This window comes from Oenanthe melanoleuca, chromosome 10, assembly GCF_029582105.1.
Source record: "Oenanthe melanoleuca isolate GR-GAL-2019-014 chromosome 10, OMel1.0, whole genome shotgun sequence".
Taxonomy (NCBI): Eukaryota; Metazoa; Chordata; class Aves; order Passeriformes; family Muscicapidae; genus Oenanthe; species Oenanthe melanoleuca.
The window spans coordinates 16699753-16724157 of NC_079344.1; the positions used below are offsets into that span (position 1 = coordinate 16699753).

A 24405-nucleotide genomic window follows, 5' to 3' on the forward strand; every position below is an offset into this window, starting at 1 on the left:
CACCTTGAAGAACATATGGTATGGAAATGAAACTGCCTGAAATGGATTAACTGAGGTGTGTGATGAGGTCCACAGAAGGGAGTGTGAAAAAAACATTTCAAAACGTATTCAAGTGTAGGATCCCACAACTAGGCACATTCATCATCTGGATAAGGTAATGACACCAGGAAATGAGCTAAGTAAATCCAAGACTGAAGTTTCATTTACTGAAGTGCATCTGTTTGGCTCATATTCCCCTGAACCTCATCATTCAGCCATGCTGGGTCTCATCTCAGCAGCAAAAGATGCATGAACATAAATCAAAACAGCTCCTCCAATGAGCAGCTGTGGAAAGCATGCTTTTAATTTGATTTTATAAAAAAATTAACTGCATCCCAGCAGGTCCTTGCCACAGCCCTCCATGACATCTCCTTTCAGGCTGCCCTTTACTGCCAGGTTCAGGGTTTTTTTGGGTGGTGTCACTAAGGGAAGTTAAATGAGCTGGTTTTTCAGAAGAAAATGAGAAGCACTGGATTGAGCAGAAAAAAGCAACAGGGACAGCATATTCCTGCAGAGGAGGTCACATCCTCCACCACTCCTTCCCTGTGATCATCTGGTCACTGCTTTCTATGACTGGGAACAAGGAAAGTCAAAACTGAGGTGGGTTTACCATGGGGACAACCAGCCAATTCAAAACATTTCTAGGGATGGCAAGTATTTTTTACACTTTATGTGCCAACAGCCCAAGCAGCTGGCCAAAACTCTGGTTGAACATGTCCATGGTGGGACTCTGACTTTGAATCAGGCTGGTAGAAAAGGGGTTAACTTGTCTGAATGAGTCAAGTGGATGCCTGCCACACCAACCACCAGAAATCCTGTCAGGCTGAGACACCCACAAAGCATTCAACATCAAGATTAGGGGAAGTTTCCAAAGGAGAGCATTCATGTTCTCCATGCCTGAGTACTCTGCTCACCAGTTCAGGTTCAAGGTGAACAACACAGGCAGATGATTACTGGACCAAGACTGATAAGATGTTAGGCAGTTTTAGTCCCATGAGTTCTGCTGGCACATATTCAAAGGAGCACAAATGAGAGGAAAAACCAAGCATGACTAGACACACAGAAGCTTTCAAAATTAACATATAGATACTTTATGATGTCTTCAAATTGAATATTGAACTGTCTCCACCAAAATTAAGCAATGATGACTACTTTGTATGTCCTACTTGACTGCAAATGCTGATCAGGACTGATTTTGTTCAACTACAGCCTCCTACATCCCCCTCCCTTCTCTCTCAACATCCCATTAGGTCTCCAAGGTTTCCCTTCACTCCACACCACAACCAGAGCAAAAGGAAGCACCGTTATAAACCAACACAAAGAGTGATTCAATCAAATGAGCATTGAAGCCACCAAACCGTCCATTAGGGCATTGAAAACATGAATTAGGAGAAATATAAACAGAGAAGGTCAGTTTAATGAGTTTATATAGAAATAGGATGAAGTGAGAATAGATACTTCGTCTCCAGTAATATGATAAAGAACTTCAAAGGTTTTTTTTTCAGATTGATCCTGACCATAGCCATGGCATAGGCTGGCTTTTTAACAGGTTACAAGGGGACCTCTCCAAGGGGTGTCCTGGTGTTACTTTGCAAAGAATTCCCCCAATAACAGAAGGCTTCAACATTTTTGTAAAAGGACAGGAAGAAACCTCCTCCATCTATTAACTCTACTGCCATCTCTATTCTAGTGCCCCCTGCCATCAGCTACAAGAGCACCTCTCGAAGCAATTTTCCCTCTGCATTTTTACCCAGAAAGCAAAAAAATCCACATCATAACAACCAACACTCTGTGTCACAAAGACACTTCAGAAGAACCCAACCTAAGATAATTTTTATTCTCCTTCTTTCTAACACCAGCCACCTTCTGACACCAATCCTGTAGGTCACTGAAGTTCGAGGCTTGGGGCAGCTTGACTCACTTGTTCCATTCCAAGGCAGAAAGTGCTGGACATCCAGGATCCCCTCCAGGATGGCAGGATGGACTAGAGGTTTTATTTGCAAGGGCAACAATCTGCTTCTGACCCTTGCCATCCTCCTCCTCCTCCTCTCCAGGTTGCCAGATGGTGTAGGCGCCGAGGGAACAGGCTGCACTTATTTCAGCCCTGGCACTGGAAGTGCTGGCCTGATGTGGGATCTGCCCACAGACAGCGGATTCCTTGCGCATTTTCTACATGCACGCCATAGACAGCGCCAGAAATACCAGCCATGCAGGAAAACAGGGGAATATTTCATTCCTGGTCTAGGGAAGGAGTCATCAAGCTAAATGTGGCTTTGTTTAGGGGCAGGAGTGCCTGGTCTCTGCAGCAGGGGCAATTCAGGAATGCTGATAAGCCTGTGCATAAATAACCTACGTTTGAGCCCAACTGCTTTATCTCAGGGAAGGATAAAGCTCTCGGTGGCAAGGCCCCAGTATTTGTCTACTCACTTATCAAGCAGGAGCCTTATTACAAAGGCTAATTCAAGTGGAGATTAGATTTCTCGTATGAAGGAAGGGACAATAAGATCAGATATTCTTCAAACACCAGTAAATAAGATTAATGAAGTGCCACTGCCATGGGCTTTCACCTCGACAATGCCTCAAAAAAACCTCATCCTCGTAGTGCCAAACAAATCTTTCCAAGGGTTTAATCATATTTCAGTGCATAGACATCATCTCACTTCAGCTGGCCAGCAGCAACTACAAATAGCCAGCAGGAAGCCACCGATTTCCTGAGAAGAGGTTTAACTGAGAATCATAGGAAACTGAGAAAATTAAAGCTGGGTCTAATGTCTTGAGTAGGCTGAGGAGGGAAGAAAATACAGCAGCAGAAGCACTGAACATGTTCAGACACCTGAATCCATGCAAAATTAAATGAGACTCTTAAAAATCAGAGACCTAGATAACAATTACCTCCTTCAGCACATTGTACCTATGGCTGTGGGTTTCTCTAGGCAGTTTTCACATACAACCACCTAGAGGTGACCATTTAAATCTTAATTAGAAATAAACCAAACTCAGCCTCAGTGCATCACAAGTTGCAATACTTTGCATTTAAGTGCTCTCAGCTAAAGGGCTAACTCAAAAACTGAACAGCAAAATAGAACTCAGCAACCAGTGAAGCTTCACGTGCTCAACAGTTGTGCTGACTCATTAGACACAGGCAAAAAATCAACTCAGGGTTCTGCAGAAAACAATCTGAAATAAAAATGTCAAATTTGATGACTTTACAAAAAAAAGTAGGGAGCTTGGTTTTGAAATTTTCTAAATTGTTGACAAAATATTGCGCAACAAGAAGGAGGAAAAGCACAGACTGACACGCAGACAGCTGGTGAAAAAAATTAGAAAACATGCTGAAATGTAAGTATTGTAGCAGCCCTCCAAAACCCCAGGGATTGCAGGAGACAGATGCAGAAGGAGGTGATATGAAAACCATAACCCCATCTGTGTGCTGTGGACACTGTCACATACAGGCAATAACCACAAGGAGAGGAACATGTATGTGAAACGGAAGCAAAAGAGGAATCAGAGCAATACAGTATGTAGAATGTCACTATATAAATTTAAAAATGAGTGGGCTGAAAAAAAAAAAAAAAAAAAAAAAAAATTAAAGCTCCCTTTCCAGGCACTTATTCCAGCCAGCAGAGCAGCTTCTCTCTGAACTGAGAAAGATAATCTTGACCTGCCAGGACATTGCAGCAAAAGTCACTGTTTATTATGGTTTTGTTGCTCTTCTTTTGCATCTCAACAGATCCTCACTGCATTAACTTTGTGTTTTTAATCTGTACTCTGAGGCTCTTCCTCACATAGCAATCCTCTTGGATTGCTATCAAGAGGTTTACTCTGCCAGCTCAGGATGCTCATCTACAGTTTCAACCTATTCAGGAATGAAAAAAAGAAGGAAAATCACCACTTTTCATGATATTCCAAGAGTCTGCTGCCAGACAGAAACATCCTCTAAATATTTATATATCTCTTTTGAATTCTCTGAAGCTTTTCTCTCCCCTACATGACACCTACAAATGAGGAATATCCCACAGCCAAGGCTGTGGGTGTGCCAATACCTACATCTCCTTGATAGACGCTATGGATCCATCTCAAACAGTAAAAGTGTTCACAGCTTCACAAGAGACCTGGGACTGTAATTTGGGCATATAGACAACGCAACAAAAAGATAGAAAAAACCTAAAAATACTATTTAACGTTGTAAATAATTTATAAAATAATATTAGAAACCCTATTAAACATTTGATAGTGCCCTTCAATTGGAAAAAAAATCCTAAAAATAAGACTACAGCTCATGAGGGTGTTCTCACATCAAACTACCAGTGACATCCTGTAGGCTCTCCTAGGTCCTGGTGGAACAATCCTAAACCTGGTGTTGCTGCTCACAGTCTTTGCTCCAAATAAAAATTAAAAAAATAATTAGTTTTTCAAAGATTTAGAGCTAAGTTGGTTGAACCAAAAATAAGGGAGAAGCATTTATATTGTCTGCTTTACTAGAATGAAGGAGAGGAGGTCAGGAGTCTCTTCTGCACCACAGTCCTAAGCAAAGAGTACCTCTACCTATGCCCTCAGGAAAAATTAAAAATTTCCTTCCTAGCTGAAGAATTTCCTAACTGCCACACTAAACCCCTGCATATCAGCTCTACCCAAGAAACCAGAAGTGAACATACTGTTCTGCTGGTTGTGTCATTGACCTCAAAGGGCCTTTCCCAGCCCATCCCCAGTTGGGCAGGACCCTCTGGAGAGGCACATGCCTTGCTCAAAGCAGCAAGAAGAAGCCCTTTTTACCCTCAACATGAATTCATCAAATTTATCACCAATTCCCTTGAGATTTGGGAGCATCTCACCACCTTCTGTATACAGAGAGATCCCAAGAGCAGAAAAGCAGCCCTTGCTGCAGGATCCTGGTTCAGCTCCAGGCTGGAAGTGCTGCTCCTTTGATGCCCTGCCAGTAGTGGCCTCCAGTGAGGAAGCCCAGCATGAGTCACACCACCAGCAGAAGGAATTTGCCAATCTGCATTGAAACATTCACATGAAACGATGGGTTTTTCTCCCTGCTCTGCCATCTCCCTTTGTGCACAGCAATTCCTCATGATTGCACACTGCCAGGTAGGTGATCTGGGCAAAGGGGAAGCAAATATACCTGGCAGATATGGGGAGGGTCTTTGCCCTAAAATCTGAGCAAAGAGGGTATTAAGGGACTGAGAGGATCACGTGGGAAGAGCACCATAACAGCTCTTCTGGTTTTTCACTGACTTGCACAAATCCCAGTTGGCATTGGGGTTTATTGCTTTCCACACATTCAGAGCTCTGAGAGCCCAGAGCTTATACCATGTCTGCACCATACCTTCAAATACTGTGTCCTCTAATCCAAGCTAGTTTATACAGAAATGCAGGGAATAAAACTTTTAAACCTGTAAGACAGCTCCAAGAAAAAGTTTAGCCCTACTAGCCTCTCCAGCAAGGGACAAAACATGCACAAAACCATGCTATGTGTACAAAGATGCAGGTAGCCTTTTTATGAAAATATAATATTCTGAACATTAAAAACTTAAAATCAATTCCTTTTTCCCACAAAATCCATTTTATCTATTTGGGGCAAGGTATCTTTTGGCTTCATTCACTGTCTCAATCTACTTCAAGCCAAAAGTATATTAAAGAATAAAAACAGTAGCGAGATCTCCTCTGTCTTTTCAGCTCAATTTGGCAATTCTGGCAATAAAACTCCTAATTCAACATGTTCTTTATTTCAAATTGAAACTGCAGGACATCTGCTGTAGCTGCTGAGCTTGCTGTGCACCAGAGTATTTCAGGTCTCACTCTGTGCCTCTTTAACGTTGGGGTTTGCTTTTTTTTTATCTCTCCAGCCCAACCTCTAATTTAAAGGAAACTGTGCTGGATGCTCTAATTGACCCCGTTCTCTTCCTTCCCCAGTTTGTCTCTATAATTAGCCCTTCCCAGTGAAGGGAATCAGCAACAAGACCTTTCCAAGCCCCACCCTGCAGACCACAGAGACTGCCTCGTATTGTTTTTGCCCAAAAATCAACAGCTTCAGAACAACAAAAGGTTTGAGAATTGAAAAAAAAAAAAAAAAAAAAAAAAAAGCAAGATCAAATGTGTATAGATAAATTTTCAGCACATTATAGTGAGTGAAGCAGGTAACCCAAAATTTCACCTGCAACATGAACCCCTCAGCAGTACTATGTAACATAAACAAAATACTTGTTTTCCTTAAAATAGCACAGCTGCCCACCCCGAATTCACCCACCCAAGACTTCCCCTGTGGAACTCAGCACAGGCACCAAACACTCCACACCTTTTTTCTTGAGGAATTAAAAGGCATGTTGAGTATGAGGAAAGGAAATGCATTAAAAAATACTCTTATCAGCGAGCAAATGCCACCACAGAGATTCTACCTCCCTACTTGCCTCTACAAGAGGTGATTCCTACCAGGTGAGCGGAGCTGGGGGTATTTTTAGGTACTAAGGGGGAAAAAAAAGCAAACAAAAAACCCCACTACAGCAGCAGCAAAAAACCCCTAAAGCTAAACAACCCCCCAAACCCCAGTTCAGGTCCAGATTTCAGAGCTGCTGAGCACCAGGAAGCGCAGGATGAAGCAGAAGATCCCAGCAACACCAGCAAAAACACACAGGATGATCTCAGGTCTAATTCAGCCTAACCCAGGACCTCAGTGCCACCATGGCACCTTCCACCTCAGTCTTCCCTAAAGGATGATACTACAGCTAGCACAATCCAAAACTAAACCAGAGGAATTTCTCTGGTTAGTTTTGAGCTTTGTTTTCTTCTATGTTGCTTCTCCCACCCCTAAGATTCCCAAGGCTACTCATTGCAATGGGCTGCTCCAGGACAGGCATCTCAAGGTCTCCTGGTGTGCACCAGGTTGCTAAGTCACTATTTTCTGCTCAAATCTCCAACTTGACTTTACAGCTTTACAATCATTTTGCACCCACATTACACAGGGCCACATTACATTAGAAACCAAACAGGTTGAATTTTTTTATTATTTTGGTGATTAATTTCCCAGTCTGACATTCTCTTCAAATCCATCAGTGTCATTAGCTAAGAATTATCCCAGCAGTCCAGAGTTCCAGCCTCTCAAAGCACACCAACACACATACTTGTGTAACAACCTGGAATTTCAACATTTAGACATTTAGAAAATTAAACTGCAGCTGGCGGGAGTCTCACTAATAACGGCAGCACCTGAACCTGTAATGATTCTTCACCTAAGGAAAATTGTTCAAGTTTTTGGCATACCTGCCCCCTCACAGCCCCTGAAGAGCATACCTGAAAAGAAAGTATGCAGATTAATGCTCACACAACAGAAAAGAAAGTTGATCCAGTCCTAGGAGAAGAGGAAAAAAAACCCAACATCTTTCTCAGCGCAGAGGATAGTCTGTGCTCAGGGAAGAAAAACTTCAAAATGCACAGAAAAACTGTACCCAAACCATCATAAATCCATGTCCCCATGTTTTAATTTCCAATTATTTCTCTGAGATATTCTCTCAAGGATTCAATTTTTATTAAAAATAGACTCAACACAAGACAGAAGAGCAAGATGTCCCCACCGCACAGTCTGAACCACGAATATCAGACTGAGTTTTCAAATGAGTTTTGTCTGCAACTGAAAAAGTTTCACACAAGGCCACTCCTTAGACTACAACAACTGCATTAATCATCTCATTTAGCTTTTGCTCCTCAGATTTCACATCTTCCCCAACAAAATAAAAATGAAAGCAGCCTTCAAGCAGCTGAGCTGCAGAGAAAAAAACAGGAGGAAACCCCTAATGTTGCTAAAACCGAGTCAGCAAACCATGGGTGAGATTCACACCTTCCCTCTGTGGGAACAGGAAAATACTCAAGCAGATATTTTTTTTCCCCTTGTTTCAGCAAAGACTGTTAGGTAGGAGAATAAATTCTCAACCCCTCAGAAATGGACTTTTGAACTCATTTATTCTCCTCACCCCATTTCTCACATTTATTGTATTATTCACCCCAGATGAATAGCGATAGCTCTAGAGGAGTATTTCAATCACATAAATGAAGAAACACAGCATAGGACAGCTGAACTCAGAAACAAAACATTGGAAGGCAGCAGCTCCCACCTGGAATTACAAAGAGATTGGAGACTGGAACAATGCACAAGTCCACGTCTTTTCCACAGAATTGGTGGGGCAAGGAACAGGCAACAGCTGCCAAGCCTTCTTTCTTGGCAAGTTATTTCTTAAAGATAGAAGAAGAAATACTGCTGCTAATGTTTATCAATGCTAATAAATTCCTTAATCACATCCCTGTGGATTGCAGTGAGATCAGAGATGCATCTGGAGAAGGGAACTATGTTTTGAAACAACTGCTCTGACAACTCACGGTGCACTTGGAAACACCTGGAGTGGAACAAGGTTGTTAAGCAGTGACCAGCAAAAGGATTTGTGGATTCATCCAATTCTCCCTGCAGACTCCTCTGCTGCTTGTGGTAAAGTTCACTCTCTTCATAGCTGAGGAAAACTCTTAAGATTCCTCGTTATCTGCTGCAGGCACCTCAAACCTGACCTCTGCTCTGCATTGTCCTGCTATCTCCTTGCCTACCTGCCCGGCACGGCGAAGTGCCTCTGGATAAGATTATCTGCAGGATGGCTGCCCCAGCTCTGCTGACAGGGAATGCCAGTGCCTGCCTGTGCAGGTTATTTGTGCCACAGTCTGGCCACGAAGGAGGGACCCAGAGTGTGCCCTGGTTGCTCAGCCAGACGTTTCACTGCACTCCACAAACGTGGGGCCCGAATCCCAAGCAAGGTGCCTGGGCCACCACATCCCTTAGCAGCAGGGCTGGATCTATATTTTTGGATGAAAAGAAGCAAAAGAAACAATGGCTCTGCTTTTAAACATCCCTCCAAATCCCTTTGTTGAGCTGGAGTGGTTCAGCCATCCTTGCCACCACCAGCAGCAACAAATTCCACATAATGATGCCCAATTTATGAAGCAATTGGTGAATTAAGGAGCAGAGACCAGCTCTCCTGCACTCAAAGAAACCCCTAGTAGGGCTGTTTACCCACATAACCTCCCTCTTCCAAAAAAACCTATTTATTTCAAAAAATCATTACAAATTGCTCAGCATTGTTTTAATCAAGCACAACATTTCTAATGATCCACTGTGGCCCCTTTTTTTTTTTTTTTCTTTTTGCCTAATGGGACCACATTCCTTAACAATTAAATCATTTACTAATTCCTCCCTGGGGAGACTGTCCTCTGCACCCAACAAGCAGAAACCAACCTAACAGTTTATAGACAAGTGTCATGTAAGTTTAAATGGCAACATTTAGGAGAATTTTTATTTTGGTCTACGTATTTACGTGAAGTATGAAAAGACAGCAGAGTTACGGAAGTCTACTAAAGTAAATATTTTCAGTTAACTTGTTTTAAGTTCATCCCTCAAAACCAACCATGTAGATGCTGAACACAATAAAAGAATTCTTGGCGGTCTATCAAAAACGTTCATAGTCTGAGCTGGTTTTAAAGCTCAGGTTTTCCAAAGATGGATCTGTCTGGATTAAACACTCCTCTTCCATCAATACTCAGCCATGATGCAGCATATCCAGGATCCTCTACCTTTTAAAGGTTATGCTTTGCAATAAATAAAAGACAGTCCAAAGAATTTTTATTATAAAACAACACATAAGGCTGTCAGATTATCTGTGCATGATGGATACAAGCCAAGACCTGGAACGGACATCCGAAGAGTAACTCTAGGATTCAAGGTCATCTGGGGGATGCCAGAAGTGACTCAAGGTGAAGAGACCAGCGAGTAAGACTCAAAAATTATATTGAAACACACATATTTTGGCAATTTTTACATTTAAAGGGGGTAGCCTACATTTTTCCTTTGCTACTTCATGCAGCATCCAAGTGGGACAGTCCCCTGCTCTGCTCCCCACTGCTCCTAACAGGGATTTGCAGTAATTCCTGCGAGTCACAGGGATGGAAATCAAGATGGTTTTTCCAAGAGAAGCTGAGCAGACAGTTGGAACCACCAAAACTAGCAGGGTTGAAAGGGTCCAGCCCTCCCCTCAAAGGGACACATAGAGCCATTCTATCCCCAGGGGCCTTAACACCAACAAGGATTTCATCAACTCCCTCCAGGACCTGGAAGAGGTCTTTAAAAACACACTACAACCCAACAGAGAGATGACAGGAGACCACAGCAGAGCTATGCCTGCATCTTATTTTAAGTCAGGAACTTAGCTGCAAAAAAAAGCAACATATCTCTGCAGGTGAGTGAGATGAGAGCTTGTGTGAGACCCAGTTGTCTGAGCTCTCCACAGAGATTTCTATGTTCATCTCACATCAACAGAGACAGGATCCAACTAAGGAATATCAATATTCTTTCAGAGGATATAGAGATAGATCTCAAAGGGTCCAAGGAAACTTCAAGCTTGGATCTGGATGCTTAATGCACAAGTATCTATACCCAAACCTGGACACACTGTGTATCTGCCCAGGATAATTGTCTGCCTCAACTCCTGTAGCTCCTCTCTTCTTTGTTTTCCATGATGGCATTGACATGACCCAGCCTCACTGCTGTCCTACCCAGAGCATCCTCACTGCACCACAGCCTTTCCACCTGAGTCCCATCTCCCTTGGAAAAAAAATTTGCCTGGCTGAACACCATGCTCTGTCTCTTCATGAGCTTAGAAAAACTCTAAAAAAGGGCTGACAAAAAACACCAGCAGAGCCCAAAACTATGACCCATGGCTTTATCTAACCATGGTTTGGCACGGTGTGATCAGCCAAAGGCGTATGAGAGCCCTACACAAAGAGACATCTCATCCCTCCCCAAAGGGATGCACATCCATGCCTAATGAGAAACTGCAATGCAAGACTTTAACAGCAGAAAGTAATCAGAAGAGTAACAACAATCCTCAAATCAAAGGTATTTATTTATTTTATTTTGCCTAGAAAAACTCTGAAAACTCCACCAAAACACTGTGGAGTCACTTGCCAGCTTCGTGCTGATTATCAGCAAATGGATGTGGACTGTTCTCCTCCCAAAATTAACTTCAGCCAGGCCAGATCCTCTTTCAACTGGAGCCTGTGACTAGACCAGCTTAATGAACTCATGGAAAGGCAGTAGGAAGCAGCAGTTTAACAGGCTGCAAGTGGAAGGCTATGCTCTGCAAGCAGTGGATCACGGATAATCTCATTCTGCTTGGACATCTCCTACCTAAACACAGCTCAAACCACTTCATTTCCCTTCTCCTCCTGCAGCCTGCAAACCATTGGTGGAAGACAACAGACATGAGACACCTAAAGCCATGAAGAACCCAATCTGACTTTGCAGACAATCCTGCTGGGAGCAGGATTTTGGATCAAGTGACCTCTTGAGTTCCCTTCTGACCCAGGGGAGCCTACATTTCTCCATCAGAGAAAGCATTAGGATCATGGGGGTTTTGTTAGGAATAAAAAGCCATTGTGGTGAAGGCATAGAACTCTCACCTCACCTGCAAGATTTTTCCACAGGTACCCGTGAAAAAGGGATCCATAGATTCCCCCCTACAGACAGAATAAAGCTACCACAAGGTCTAACAAAAGTGCAACTCTTGATAATATTTTAAAAACAGACGCAAAAATTAGTTCAACTCTAAAAATCCACATTCAATAGCCTTCCCTCCTGAATTTTCGTATTTTCTGAGCTCAAATGGTTTGTTGAGTTCCACAACAAAAAAGTTTACAGGTTTAATCCCAAGACACAGAGGTTAAGACATGGACACAACCACAGGAGCGAGACGTTCATGTCACCATGGTGTTCGACCTGTCAAACACAGAACGAGATTTAATATTAAAGAGTCAAACAAAGAAAACAAAGACTATTCCATTTCCTTTTTTTCCTGTTTTCATCCATTATCTGGCAAGTTTCACGTGTTTGGTTTCTATTGTCTCAACTCTGAACACCTGTGCCTTCACACATATACCCAAAACCTATGGAAAAATGTGGCCTGTGTAAAGAAAAATAAAATTCCACAAAAACAATCTCAATTCCAATGATCCATAGATATCCCATCAGCAGCATTTTGTCCTTAAAATTCCATAAGAAACCCATAAGCTTTGTGATAATCTCAGCCATCTAACCTGAAAACACAGCAGAGTATTTTTGCAGCACGAAGCCCAAGGAATTACCAAGCTTCTCCCCATAGCAGGGAAGCACCAGACACACACCAAATCTCCAGTGCTACTGCTTTTGTCCAAAGGAATGCTAGAGAAAGTCTCCAATTTGCAAACTTGAGCCGTGATCCTTTAAATATTTATGCTCATGTTTACTTTGTCGAGAGGGGAGAAATCCCGTTCACTCGAGAGGAAGTGAAGCAAATGTCGGCATGCAGGACAAAGCCTGAGAAATTCAGATGCTCTTTTAAACCTCAAAACAAAAAACTCACATGTTTCAAAGCTGAAACCTGCAGCCAGCCCATCTCAGGGAGCCAGAGTCCAGGCCTAGGCTGGGAGCTTCATGCCTTCAATCCTGGTGTTTTCGCGTGCAAGAGGGAACACAAATTCCCTTTATTTACAAACTGAGGGAACGTAGGAATTTCTGAAATCAAGTTTGACCGGCTAAGATGCTTCCAGTGGTTCAACGACCTTGTTTGCTCCCTCATAAATGTATTTTTAAAAGAATTGAGTTCAAAAGTTGCACGGTTTAGAGCAAGAACTAGAACTGGGCAGAAAATGGCCACACTATACTCACCAAAACCAACCACCCCAAACAGCTTTAGAAACTCTCTGGTCACACTTCAATGACAGAATCCCAGACTGGTTTGGGCTGGAAGGGACCTTAAAAGCTGATCTTGTTCCACCCTCTGCCATGCAGGGAAATCTTCCACTATCCCAGGTTGCTCCAAGCCCTGTCCAACCTGGCCTGGAACACTTTCAGGGATGGGTCAGCCACAGCTTCTCTGAGAAACCTGTACCAGGGCCTTACCACCCTCTCAGCCAACCATTCCTTCCCAATATCCCATCTAACCCTGCTCTCTGGCAGTGGGAAGCCATTCCCCCTGGTCCTGGCACTACAGTTCCTGATGAAGATTCCCTCTCCAGCTTCCTTGTACACCCCTTTCAGACACTGGAAGTTTGCTCCTAGTTTCCCCAGACCTGAGGTAATAAAGCTCCAGGACTACAGGACACATGTGGTCCCAAGGATGTGATGGCCAACCCTGGTCTTCCTTCCCAGTTTGGTGGTGCCGAGCTGCAAAACCAGTGGAGGGACCAGCACTGTCCCTGTGCTCCCAGTACTCCCCCTGTTGACTTGTGGGCATGTGAAGAAGCAATCTGTTCTTCCACCCAGAAGAACTGTACTCCAGAAACCAAGCAGGGGATGAGCATTTCATGTCCAGCCATACCTTGACACAAGCTAAATTAAGGCTGCACAGATAACTTGGGTTTCACATTTCCCAAGTGCCCCACCTCATGTGCTTCACATTCTCAGGGGTTTTCCAGCAAACCTGATCAATGCTTGTGAAAAATGCACCATAAACATCCCAGATACAAATTATTTAGGCATAAAGCATTCAGATTTGCCTAGCAAAGGATCCCAAAGGTTTGACTGTCTGAGTGGTTTAGTACCGGTATTTGTGAAGGATGCTGTAACATCAATAGTTATATCAGGCATTTGATACCTTTCATCTTAAAATGCAGCTTTCCCACCCAAAATAAGAAGGAAAAAAAGGTTAAAATGAGGAGTTTAAAAAAAACATAACAGAAGCAGTGAATGCACAGAACAAATAACTTCACAAAACAGATCTACATTTTAAATACATGATGAATTCCAATAAAGCTTTTTCCAAGTGCTGCTGATGGTCACCAGGCCTTTCAACACATAGGAAAAATCTCTAAAGCTGCCTGATTTATACATTGATCACAATAAATACATAAATAAAGAAAAAATTGAACAAATATGCAGTTGCATCATCATCGATAGCCCAGGAAAGAAAATCATTATTAGCTGTGTGCCAGGGCTGCTGAATTACCTTCCCTGCCATCAGCAGCCTGACTGACAACTTCCAAAACAGTCTTGGGGATCAAAAATTACAGCCAGGAGAGAGGCAAAGGCTAGGAGAGTCTCAGTGAGAAAAAAAAAGGCATAGAAAACCGTCTTATTTAATTAAATGTAAAAATGAGAAAAGCCATTGAAATGGGGGAGTTTACTCAAGGACAGAGGGGAAATTGTGTGACTGTAGGGCGAGGGGCTGGAAAGATGATGCTCTTCAGGGATAGCCCAGGCTCTAACCTAGCACAGGCTCTAACCTAACCTAGCCTAGTTTACAGCTAAGGTCAGATTTGTAAGGTCGTGCTTAAGGATTCACAGCCCATCACCGCAGCATCCGTGCACCTCTCCATGGGAACACAACGCTCCCCTGCGATTTCCTAGCAGTCCCATGGGAAAAGAGTCAGGAAAGCACTTGAGCCAGCCAGAAACCCAATTCCACACCTAGCAATCTAAGAGCGATTTATTACAGCGCTTGGTTATCGACTGAGAGAGACACCGCGCCGGTTTTCCTCCCGTAGCAGCAAATCTCCTTCCTCTGCCGCTACGTGATTATTTTTTTGATCTGCCGATGGGCAGGGACCGCGCTGCAGCGAGGGATTGGAAAGCCATGATTTCTGCTGAGCTCACGCTCCCCACTTTATCAACGTCGGCTCGATTTGGGGATAGGAAAACGTACATGGAGAAGGAGGAAGCCGGAGGAGAAGCAGAAGGGCGGCAAAACGCCCGGCTCCGAACTCACGGCAGGTCCTAGCGCAGGTCACGTCGGAGGGGGGTTATTTCCTTGGGATAAAGCGAAGGCCGTTTTGGCTACGTTTAGGAAAATTCCAGAAAGAAATATCGTCTGTTTTAACCTTCGGAGGAGCAGTGCTCCCACAGGGGTCCGGCGTGCCAGGGTGGGATCTGCCGTGAAGTCCAACACTGCGCTAAGCAAAGCCAGGTATACCTCATTGCGACGGGTGGGAACGGCTGATGGGGACTCGGGAATGGCTGATGGGGACTCGGGAATGGCTCTGCGTGGCGCACCGGGATGCCGGAGCCACGGGGCGTCCGCGGGCGATCGCGACCGGCTCCCGTCGCGATGTGCACAGCCGTGGCCTCAGGGCTGCTGCCACACTCAGGGCTGCAGCCCACGGCCCCACTGGTGACACTGGGGACGCCTCTGAGGTAAATCTCCTCCCACCCGGCTGTTTTTTCCATGCTCTGGGTGTCCAACCCACCCACCCGCGATGGGGGTGAGCGGCACCGGCTCCCCGTGCATGTGGGGAGTGGGGGGTGGAGGGGCTGCCCCGCACCGCGCACCCACCGGGGACGGCTCAGGCGGGGAGGATCCCGCACCACCCCGCGGGGGGCACTCCGCGACACCGGGCAGACCCCCTGACGCCGGGGAGACTCGCCCTCCTCCGCCGAACAAAGACTCCCGAGGTCCCCGCGATGCTCCGGCGGGGTTCGCCTCACGACCCCCGCCCCACCGCTCCCACCTCACGTGCGCACCGGAGGCCCCCGCCCTGCTCCGCTCCGCTCCCCGCCGCCGCCGCCACCGTTCACCTGGCTGTCGGGGCGCGGCGCATCCCTCGCCCGCAGCCGCCGCCGCCGCTGAGGGGGATCCCGAGGGTCGCTGGCTGAAGGAGACGGTTCCGAATAGAGGTGCCGGGGGTCTGTGATGAGGAGGGTCGGTGCTGAGGAGCGTCCCAAGGATCGGTGCCGAGGAGGCTTCTCGGGGGTCTGAGCCGAGGGGGATCGGTGCTGAGGCAGGTCCGTGGGTCCCGGCAAGGAGGGGTGCGGACGGCCGCTCCCGCCACCTCCGCCGCCGCCCGGGCGCTGCCCGACTGCCCGCGCGCGCGCGCCGCCCTCTCGCGCCCGCCCGGCGGAGGGAGGGAGGGAGGCGCGTGCCCCGCCCCGCCCCGCCGCGAACACGCCCACGGACACCACCCCTCGTCGTTACGACGCGGACGCTTTACGGCAGCGCGCGGCAACCGAGCAGCGGCGGCAGCGGGCGATGAGGCGGCGGGTAAGAGCCGGGGAACACGGGAGGGGACGCGGGAGGGGACGCGGTGGGACATGGTGGGGTAAGGTAAGGTAAGGTAAGGTAAGGTCCCGGCGCTGGGCGCCGTGTCTGGGGGTCGCGCCGGCCGCAGCCGTCGGGGGTCAGTGCTGGCCGGCCTCGGGCCCGGAGGCTTCGAGCCTGCGTTTTAAGGGGAAAAAAGGGTAAAATGCGTAAAGGAGTGGAGGTGTATTACAGTGCTGTGGGTGGTCCCTGCTCCCGCCCCAGCCAGGCCCTTGTCCTTGCCCTGTAATTCCCGTTTATTCACACAAGAGCAGCGGGATGAGCGAGGTGCGCTGATCCCGGCCCTGAGCGCCGGGACGCGCTCGGGGTCAGGCTCGGGGTCAGCACGGCGCTCCTCCTCCGTGGGGCGTGGGACAGCCCGAATCCCTTCCCCTGACCGAATTCTCACTCCTGACCAAATTCTTGTGACCTCCAGGTCTTTCAGGTAAGTTATATTCCCTCTCCGTGCTCCCTACTGCTCCCTGGATGAGACCCTTTCCGTGGGAGGTGAGTGCATGGCATTCGCATTAAGGGTCTGAGCCGGGATCCCGCCGGTACCTCTGGGGCATTCCCGGTACCATCGCTCGTTTTCAGGCGTTCTGGTCGCTGAGGGTTTTTTCCTGTTAAACTCCAGGTTTTGGTCAACCCCATCCTGGGGAGCAAAACCCATTGCGTGTTGTTCCTGTGGCTCTTGGTTTTGTGCCCTGGGAGATGCTGTGGCACCAAGAAAGGTTCTGAGTTTGGCTGCAGAGTCTCTGGTTTGGGGAGTTTGTCCTGAACAGAGAAGTTTGGCCATAGTGAGTACAGACTTGGAATATTTTCCTCTGATTTCAGCACTCATGGCCTGCTGAACCTTCAGAAGTAGGATGTTTTTGTATCATACAGGAATTATAACCTGCAGCTGCAGAGATAATTATTTATATATAACAAAAAAGGAGACAACTACTCTTCTATTCTGGTTGAGTTGTTTAATTTTCCTTGTGTTTCTCCTCTGGCTCTACCAGGAAACACATAAGTCCAGAGATTCAGGTGTCACCCAGCCTGGCTCCTGTTGGCTAATAGAAATTAATGTTCCTTGTCTGATCTTGTTTCATTAACAACTATCCAGACATTTTATCTAAACCCCGTATTTCCAGAAAAAGTGAATAGAAAATTAAACCATATGGTCTTTTACTCTTGATCTTTAAAAGACAAAACCTTCTCTGTCCTTCCTCCTGTTCCCTGATAAAGTCTGGATTCTTTGTCTTCCAGGTGACCATTTTCCTATTTACCTCCATGTTCTTTAAATTAGGAACAGGACTCTAGTGACGTGTCACCTTAAACTATTCACTCTGGAGGTTCTTAACACCTTTAATTTATAGAAATAGACTCTAGGAATCTGATTCATCCTTACTTCACACTCCCTTTGCTCTGTCACTGCCTCTTTACACTCAGTTATGAAGAAGTCTCATCTTTTGGCTCTCAAGTGCCTTCAGCAATTACCTGCAGAGGATTATCTTTAATGGTGTGAAAATGACAGGTCTGGGGTGTTTTTTCGTCAAGTGTTGAAAAACACAGGCTTTGCTTGCATCTGGACACAAAGGAGCCCCATCCATTAATGGATTGAACTGGCACTAATGTCAGCAGCTAATTTGTTAAATGATTATAACTTAAGTGAGGGAAACTTGACCTCTTGCCCTATTGATGCAACACAGCACCATTTTCAAATCTGTAAATGGAATTATGGTGTTTGTATTGAAATGCTCCTTTCTCTCTCCCCATTTTCTTTGTATTGGAAATGGGACAGCTGAAATCCCTTGGAGGAGATGAGGATTCCAGGGAGTTTGCACAAATTCCAACTACTAATATGCAAATAAAACAAACCAGCAAGACACTTGTTGGCAACCTCCAGCAAATGTTCCAGGCCTGTGCCAGTATTTATTCCTATTTTTATGGAAACTGAACAAAGCGTGCCTGAGCCTTCAGGAAGAGAGTCCTGGCTGTGGCTGAGCAGAGCTGCTCCCAATCCACATCGAGATTTCAACACTCCTCAGAGGCTTGCATCCACGTCCTGGCTCCTCTGCAGATCCATCTTTAGCTCTTATGGGTGGTTCCCCCACACAGAACCACCTCACCAGTGGCTTTTCACAGCCCCACCACTTTGTTTTGGTCCTTCCTGCTTACCTAACCTGGCTCTGAGGGAGCCTCCCAAGGGTTTTCCTTGGAGCTGGATGTGGTGAGTAATCCCACGGAACTCACAGGCAGTTTCACAAATACCAGATGGCAACAAAATTAAAAGTAGTAGCTAGTGGCAATTAAGCACTTGCATTCTCCTTCCTGACTAGAGAACCTGCCAAATGTCATGACAGGAAAAAAAAAACCAACAAAAAAAAAAAAAAAAACAAAAAAAAAAAAAAAAACAAAAAAAAAAAAAAAACAAACCACAATGATGTTTCTGCACAGTGGAAAATTAACAGAGCAGGGGACACGCTTCCCTCCTTAATTCCCTTTTGACTGGAATGGAAAGCTATTGGCTGGACTTCTACATGTCCAGGACAAGATGAAGCAGAAAGAACACAATGTAGAGGAAAATTTGGGGCATTTCATGGGCACATGCAAGAAGTATTTCAGCAGTGCCCACGTTAAACCCCCAAACAGGATGTTTGGAGTATGTTGAGATCTTTAAACCAGGCTGTATTCTGACAGGCTGAGGAGTTACTGGGATTCTGTTTGGATTCCTTGTTTTTATACTGGAAGGGTTTGCACCATGAGCTTGGAAATAGTTGAAGCTCATTAAGATCGGAAGCGTGTCCAAATACCATTGTGTTTGGCTCAGCATAAACAAGGGCTGTTCCCTTCCTCTGGTGACTCCTGCTGCTCGGCATCTCTGGGATCCTCCAGCCACATGTGAACACTCACTGGCTGTTTCATGCCCCAAACACTCACCTCGGCCCTTCCTTCCCAAGTCTTACACACGGACCATGGCTCATCCTTTCTGTTCCTTGCCTCTCATGTGCCAGGTGACCTTGCCAAGAGTTTTGAGAGATAAATCCCTTAATTTATGCATCCCAGGCCAGGCAGGGTTATTCCTCATGATTCATGTCACAATAAGAAGTGTGAATCTTCTTCTTCCTAACATTCCTGCTTCATTCTTCTTTATCATAATGGAAAATTGGTGACTTATTTATAGTGAATCATTGAAGTGATCTTATCATTCTGAGCTTTCACACGAGGCTTTTAGAAATCTGAAGATGTTTTCATGCTGCCTTTGGGACAGAGGAGGGAAGGGTGAGGCCAAAATCAGCTTCATGTCACCCCTGTCCCAAGTTTCCTGGCCAGGAAAGGAGCTAGAGGCTGAGGATGCATCACAGCACTGAGGAGCCTGGAAGGGCTGTGGGATGTCAGAGCTAAAGGAAAACCAAAGTAGACAGAGATGCTCCAAATCAGATTTCCCTATGGAAAATCTCCTAAATCCTGGCTACGTAGAGTTGTCATAAAGATTCCCATGGTCGGGAACTGGTTTGTTTGTGATCTCATCTTGCTTTGTTATTCCTTACTCAAGGCTGTGCCTCCTATGCTGGTGGACCAGCAGGTTCTCCTGGAACAGGTCATGCCTCTGGCACAGAGCTGGGGCACTCTGTGCTCAGAGAAAGGCACAATATGTCTGTCAGACAGCCCCAAAAGGTTTTTATTTAGGGAAATACCAGTGATGCAAAGAACTCCAGTGCTTGCCATTGCACAGGTAAAACACTGAGACACCCAAACACCACCTGACTTCTGGATCATTCCTGGTTTCTGTGCAGGAACTGCTCTGAAACTCCTTTGTTGTGAGGTTCAGATCCTCGGGATGGAAGGTTGATCTCACTGGAGCCACAGCAGGTTGCTGCTGTGTTCTCCATCTGCTCCTAGTCCTGCAAATATCCATCTGGGTGGGGAATCCTGGGCTCTCACTTACAGCTGCTGAGAAAGAACTCAAGGTGTTTGCTGGGCTGTGTCACACCCAGGTGTGATCCAATTCCCAAGCCGTGTTCCCTGTGTCTGTTGCAGCTCTGGCAGTGCCCTGGAGCAGTGCAGGATGGACCCCGTGGTTCTCAGCTACATGGACAGCCTGCTGAGGCAGTCGGACGTGGCGCTGCTGGAGCCCCCAAACTGGCTCAATGACCACATCATCGGCTTCGCCTTCGAGTACTTCGCCAACCAGCAGTTCCAGGAGTTCAGCCACCGCGTTTGTTTCATCAGCCCCGAGGTGGCTCAGTTCATCAAGTGTGCCCTTAGTCAGGAAGAAATAGCCATATTCCTCCAGCCACTGGACCTTCTCCACAAGGAGCTGCTGTTCCTGCCTATCAATGACAACTCCAGCCAGGCTGCTGGGGGCACCCACTGGAGCTTACTGGTTTATTTCAGGGACAAGAAGTGCTTTGCCCATTACGATTCCCACAGTAAATGCAACTCTGCCCATGCCAAGCAAGTGGCAGGGAAACTGGAGGCCTTTCTGGGAAAAAGAGGGGGCAAAGCCACCTTTGTGGAGGAGAAGGCACCGGCACAGCAGAACAGCTACGACTGTGGGATGTATGTGATCTGCAATGCTGAGGCTCTGTGCCATGGCTACTTCCAGGGCCGCATGGAGCCTCTGCTGCAGCTCCTCACCCCCTCTTACATCACGCAGAAGAGGTCAGAGTGGAAAGCTCTCATCACAAAACTGGCACAGAAGTGATGGGGATGCACCTTCAGCCCCCCAAAAACTGCCTTCCCAGTCCTAGAGGCAGCACCCCCAGTGCCTGAGGGAGATGCCCATGCGCAGGATTGTCCCAAAGAAAAAGAATGTAACCCCTCTAGCATGGCTACACCCCCCAAACACCCCATTCCCTCCAGGAAAAGCCTTATTCTCCTCTCAAAATCACCGGCCTTTCAACTTCTAATGACAAGAGTCACTTTGCTTTCAAAGAAACCCTCTCCATGGTAAATTTTTACAGTAATCACTGTGGCGAAACAGGTTGCTAAAGAGACTTCTCCACTGTGCCCAGCAGGCAACACACCCTCATCAGGTGGCTTTAGTTGGCTCCAGGCATTGTCCTTCCAAGCCAGGTTTAGCAAATGCTTTTTAAACCCAAGCCCCAGAGTGCTTTATGTGGACAGTTTTAGTTTGTGCCTCCTGTTAATGGTATTGGAGCAATGTGGCATTTAGCAGCCAAGATTTGTACCCCTGAAAACCTGACATTGAGATGTCACTGCAAAAAGATGAGACTGCAAAGGAAATGGTACAATTAATTTAAGAACAGGACAAAATCAAAGTCAGTTTTCATCAGCCAGGTGCTCCTTGGCCACACAGTGATTGGCTTTCTTTGGTCCCCCGCCCCTGTTTGTTCTTATTACAAATTAAAACCCAACTCTGAACTGATGGAAGATTAATAGGAAGCTGAGAAAGCCAGTCCTAGAAAAAGAAAATTGAGATGAAAAGTAACACTCACTCTTTGAAGTCTAGGGTTTTTCATTAGGATTTTAGGTTGTCTCTGTGTGCGGAGGGTTCATCAGTGCTCCCCAACCCTTGTTAGTGGTCGCTGCTCTAACACAAAACCAGTTCTGTTACTTGACAGAAAAAAAAACACACCAGGGAGAACAAAAGGACAGAGTTTGAGGTATAAAAGCCAAAGATAACTGTGGGCTCGTTGAAGTCCTCAATGCACTTCAGAAAACTGAACACATCTCTTCCCATGCTGGATGATGACTGGGATCCCAAAGTGGATCCTCTCCTCAAAGACAGGCTTAGCAATGTGGAAAATAAAAATTAAACTGAGATGTTTTTGCAGGATAAGGAATAATCTCAGCAGAGATGAGAAGCAAAGAGCAGGTTGCTCAGGTGGTGTCTAGCTGAGCAACCACACCCCTATCTGAGAAGGGAAATCCAGGTTAAATACAACCCTTGAGGAAGGATTATTTTTAAGCTGGAGCTCTTCACCACTGATGTGTGCAGCAGCACAGCACTGAGGGGATGGAGGGCTTCCCTTTCTCCAAGTGAAAGTCAATAAATCAGCCCAGGCTGCCCCAAAACACCCTCATAGCAGCACTGGGGCCTGACAAGGGTTGGGGCCATTCCCCGCCCTCCTATCACTGCCTGGACAGGAAACAGTCTTAGCACCAGCCCTCCCTGGAAAACCCACTCAGCTGGAGCCAGAACAGGATCCAGCCACTCACTGAAGGGGATTCCCTTTGGACTCTGAGGGGCTTTGTGAAAATAACGTCACTGCCACTCCCAAATCCCGAATAAAACTCAGAGCAAACCATGCAATTCCTGGTGTCATCCAGTCCTTGTGTCCCTGCTAATGCTGTGGTGCAGTGTCACAGCATGATGGCTCTGACTCATCTGTCTGACAGTGCTGCCTTGGCTGATTTGATCTCTCAGTCCTATTTTTAGAGGTTGGCTTGGGCTGGGGAGGGAGGAGGACAGAAAACGGGATGGTGGGTGTGACGTGGGGAACACCAGGGAGATTGGAGGGCAGGGGCTGTGCTCATCCATTTCCAGGCCAGCAAAGTGAGCATCCAGGAACACTCCCTGCACCCAAGACATTTATATGGCATTTCTTTACACAAAGAAAAGCAAATAGGCTCAAGCAGGGTGTCATTGGGAGAGCCAACATGCACCAAACCGGGCAGGCAGACACCAGCTGGGAAACAAAACCAGAGCCTTACAACCACATCTGGGCAGCAGAGACCCCCCAAAGTACACTGTGGGTTCATCCCAGTGCTCCTCCAAACTTTCTACACGTCACTGCACCCACTTGTCCCACCACTGGCTGTAACCAGAGTTCTGAGAGGAGACCACATTCCTGGCTTGGGCTCACCACAGGGACCCCTGCACTCCAAGCTGCTGTTGGAGCACCCAACAAACATCAGGCTGGGCACATCAGACCAAACCCCTCTCCCCAGTCCACAATCTCTAAACCTCTTTTTGGGACCTAGAGCCTCACTTTGAGGTTGGATCCACTAAACACCAACTCTTTTGTTGGAAAAACAGCCCTAAACCCATTTCCACCGGGTAAACAAGCTGGGTGAGTCCCTGGCAGGGACAGGACTGCGCCTTTCATCCTCCAGGTCACCCACGGAATCAAAGGCTGACAGCCCCATAATGCCAGGGCTTTGAAGAAACCAGACCCTGCCCCCCAGGCACCCCTGGGTGCTAAATCCCGCCCAAAACAGGTGGCACCACCCCTGTCCCCACTTAACCAGTGCCCACCACCGTTTTCAAGTTGGGCCATTTTCATGCATTTTGCTGCATGGGCCTGGCTGGAAAAAGAAGTGGAATTGGGTTGTGGATGTGCAGTGAGGAGGAGGAGAAAGAGGAAGGCTCACCCTGCCCATCCCAGCAGCGTGGGGCTGCAGCCCAGCTCCCTCCCCCGGCACCGCAGTCCCCAGGGTGGCCCTGCCACCAGTGTGTCACATCTCGCAGCCTCTGCTGCCACCTAGTGCATCCTCCGTCCCCTTGTCCCCATGAGAGGATGGGCTGTCCCCATGTCACCCACATCCTGAAAGGACACGAGGACAGCACAGATTTTGGGGTGCCCGGTTTTGGGGCTCCCAGCCTAGCACCACTGTGGAGGACGCTGGTGAGAGACAGTAATGTTCTAAAAAATCCTGGGTTTATTTTCATTTCATTTAAAAGCTGTTCCAAGCCCGGAGCGAGCAGTAAGCTCTTCCCCAGGGCACCAGGATTTGGCCCCATGAGCACTTGTAGTTCCCAAAAAAACAGGAAATAAAACCCAAAGGAATCACATAGGAATCACCTTCCACCCCTGTGTGCTTCCAGGGGGCTGTGCAACAAATCCTGTGAGACAAATCCTGCAGCATTCAGCTTCATGCTGTGGCAGGGTTAACACTACACTCCTGGACATTCTCCAGTGCCAGCCATGGGCTCCTTCCCAACGTCTGAATGGGGCGAGCAGGACTAAAGACATCCACCTGGCACCCCAGTGAGGACATCTGCTCTGGGGGCCTTAAAGTGCTTTGCAAGGGACACACAAACACACACACACACCTCTCTGCACCCATTGCTCCAGGAGAGAAGGGCTGAGGGGCCCTGGCTTGTACCCCCACCCTTGTGTGTGGAATAGTTGACACCCCAAAGGGCTACTGGGCCCTTTCTCCCTATCCCCACAGATCCCTGTGTTCAGGGCCATTTCTCCAGGCACATTGCCAGGGATACTGAGACAAACAGGTGGGTTCTCCCAGAGCAGCAGTGGCAACTCATCCACGTTTTTGGGGGTTCCTGGTGAGCCCAAGGTCATCTTTTAACAAGAAAAAAACAAGCCTGAAA

At 46.8% G+C, this 24405-nt stretch overlaps 2 protein-coding genes across 9 annotated transcripts in view; one reads left to right on the forward strand and one right to left on the reverse strand.

The window, feature by feature from the left end:
• The window catches only part of MYO9A (myosin IXA), a 164929-nt gene extending 149000 nt beyond the window's left edge, over positions 1-15929 (reverse strand). For 6 of the 8 annotated variants that reach the window (XM_056499559.1, XM_056499556.1, XM_056499561.1 and 3 more), the window contains exon 1: positions 15620-15929. The gene's annotated coding sequence lies outside the window, so the exon portion shown is untranslated. The remainder of the gene's footprint in view (positions 1-15619) is intronic. The other 2 variants (XM_056499563.1, XM_056499562.1) reach the window with 1 other exon arrangement.
• Positions 15930-15977: 48 nt separating this feature from the next.
• Positions 15978-22383, forward strand: SENP8 (SUMO peptidase family member, NEDD8 specific). The gene is made up of 2 exons (XM_056499567.1): positions 15978-16082; positions 20145-22383. Exon 2 carries the CDS (start codon positions 20173-20175, stop codon positions 20809-20811), a length of 639 nt encoding a protein of 212 aa, XP_056355542.1. The 5' UTR covers positions 15978-16082; positions 20145-20172; the 3' UTR covers positions 20812-22383.
• The last annotated feature ends 2022 nt before the right edge of the window (positions 22384-24405 follow it).

Bases quoted from the DNA above. Each gene is read 5' to 3' on its own strand.
- SENP8 (XM_056499567.1), top strand. From the start codon at position 20,173: ATGGACCCCGTGGTTCTCAGCTACATGGACAGCCTGCTGAGGCAGTCG.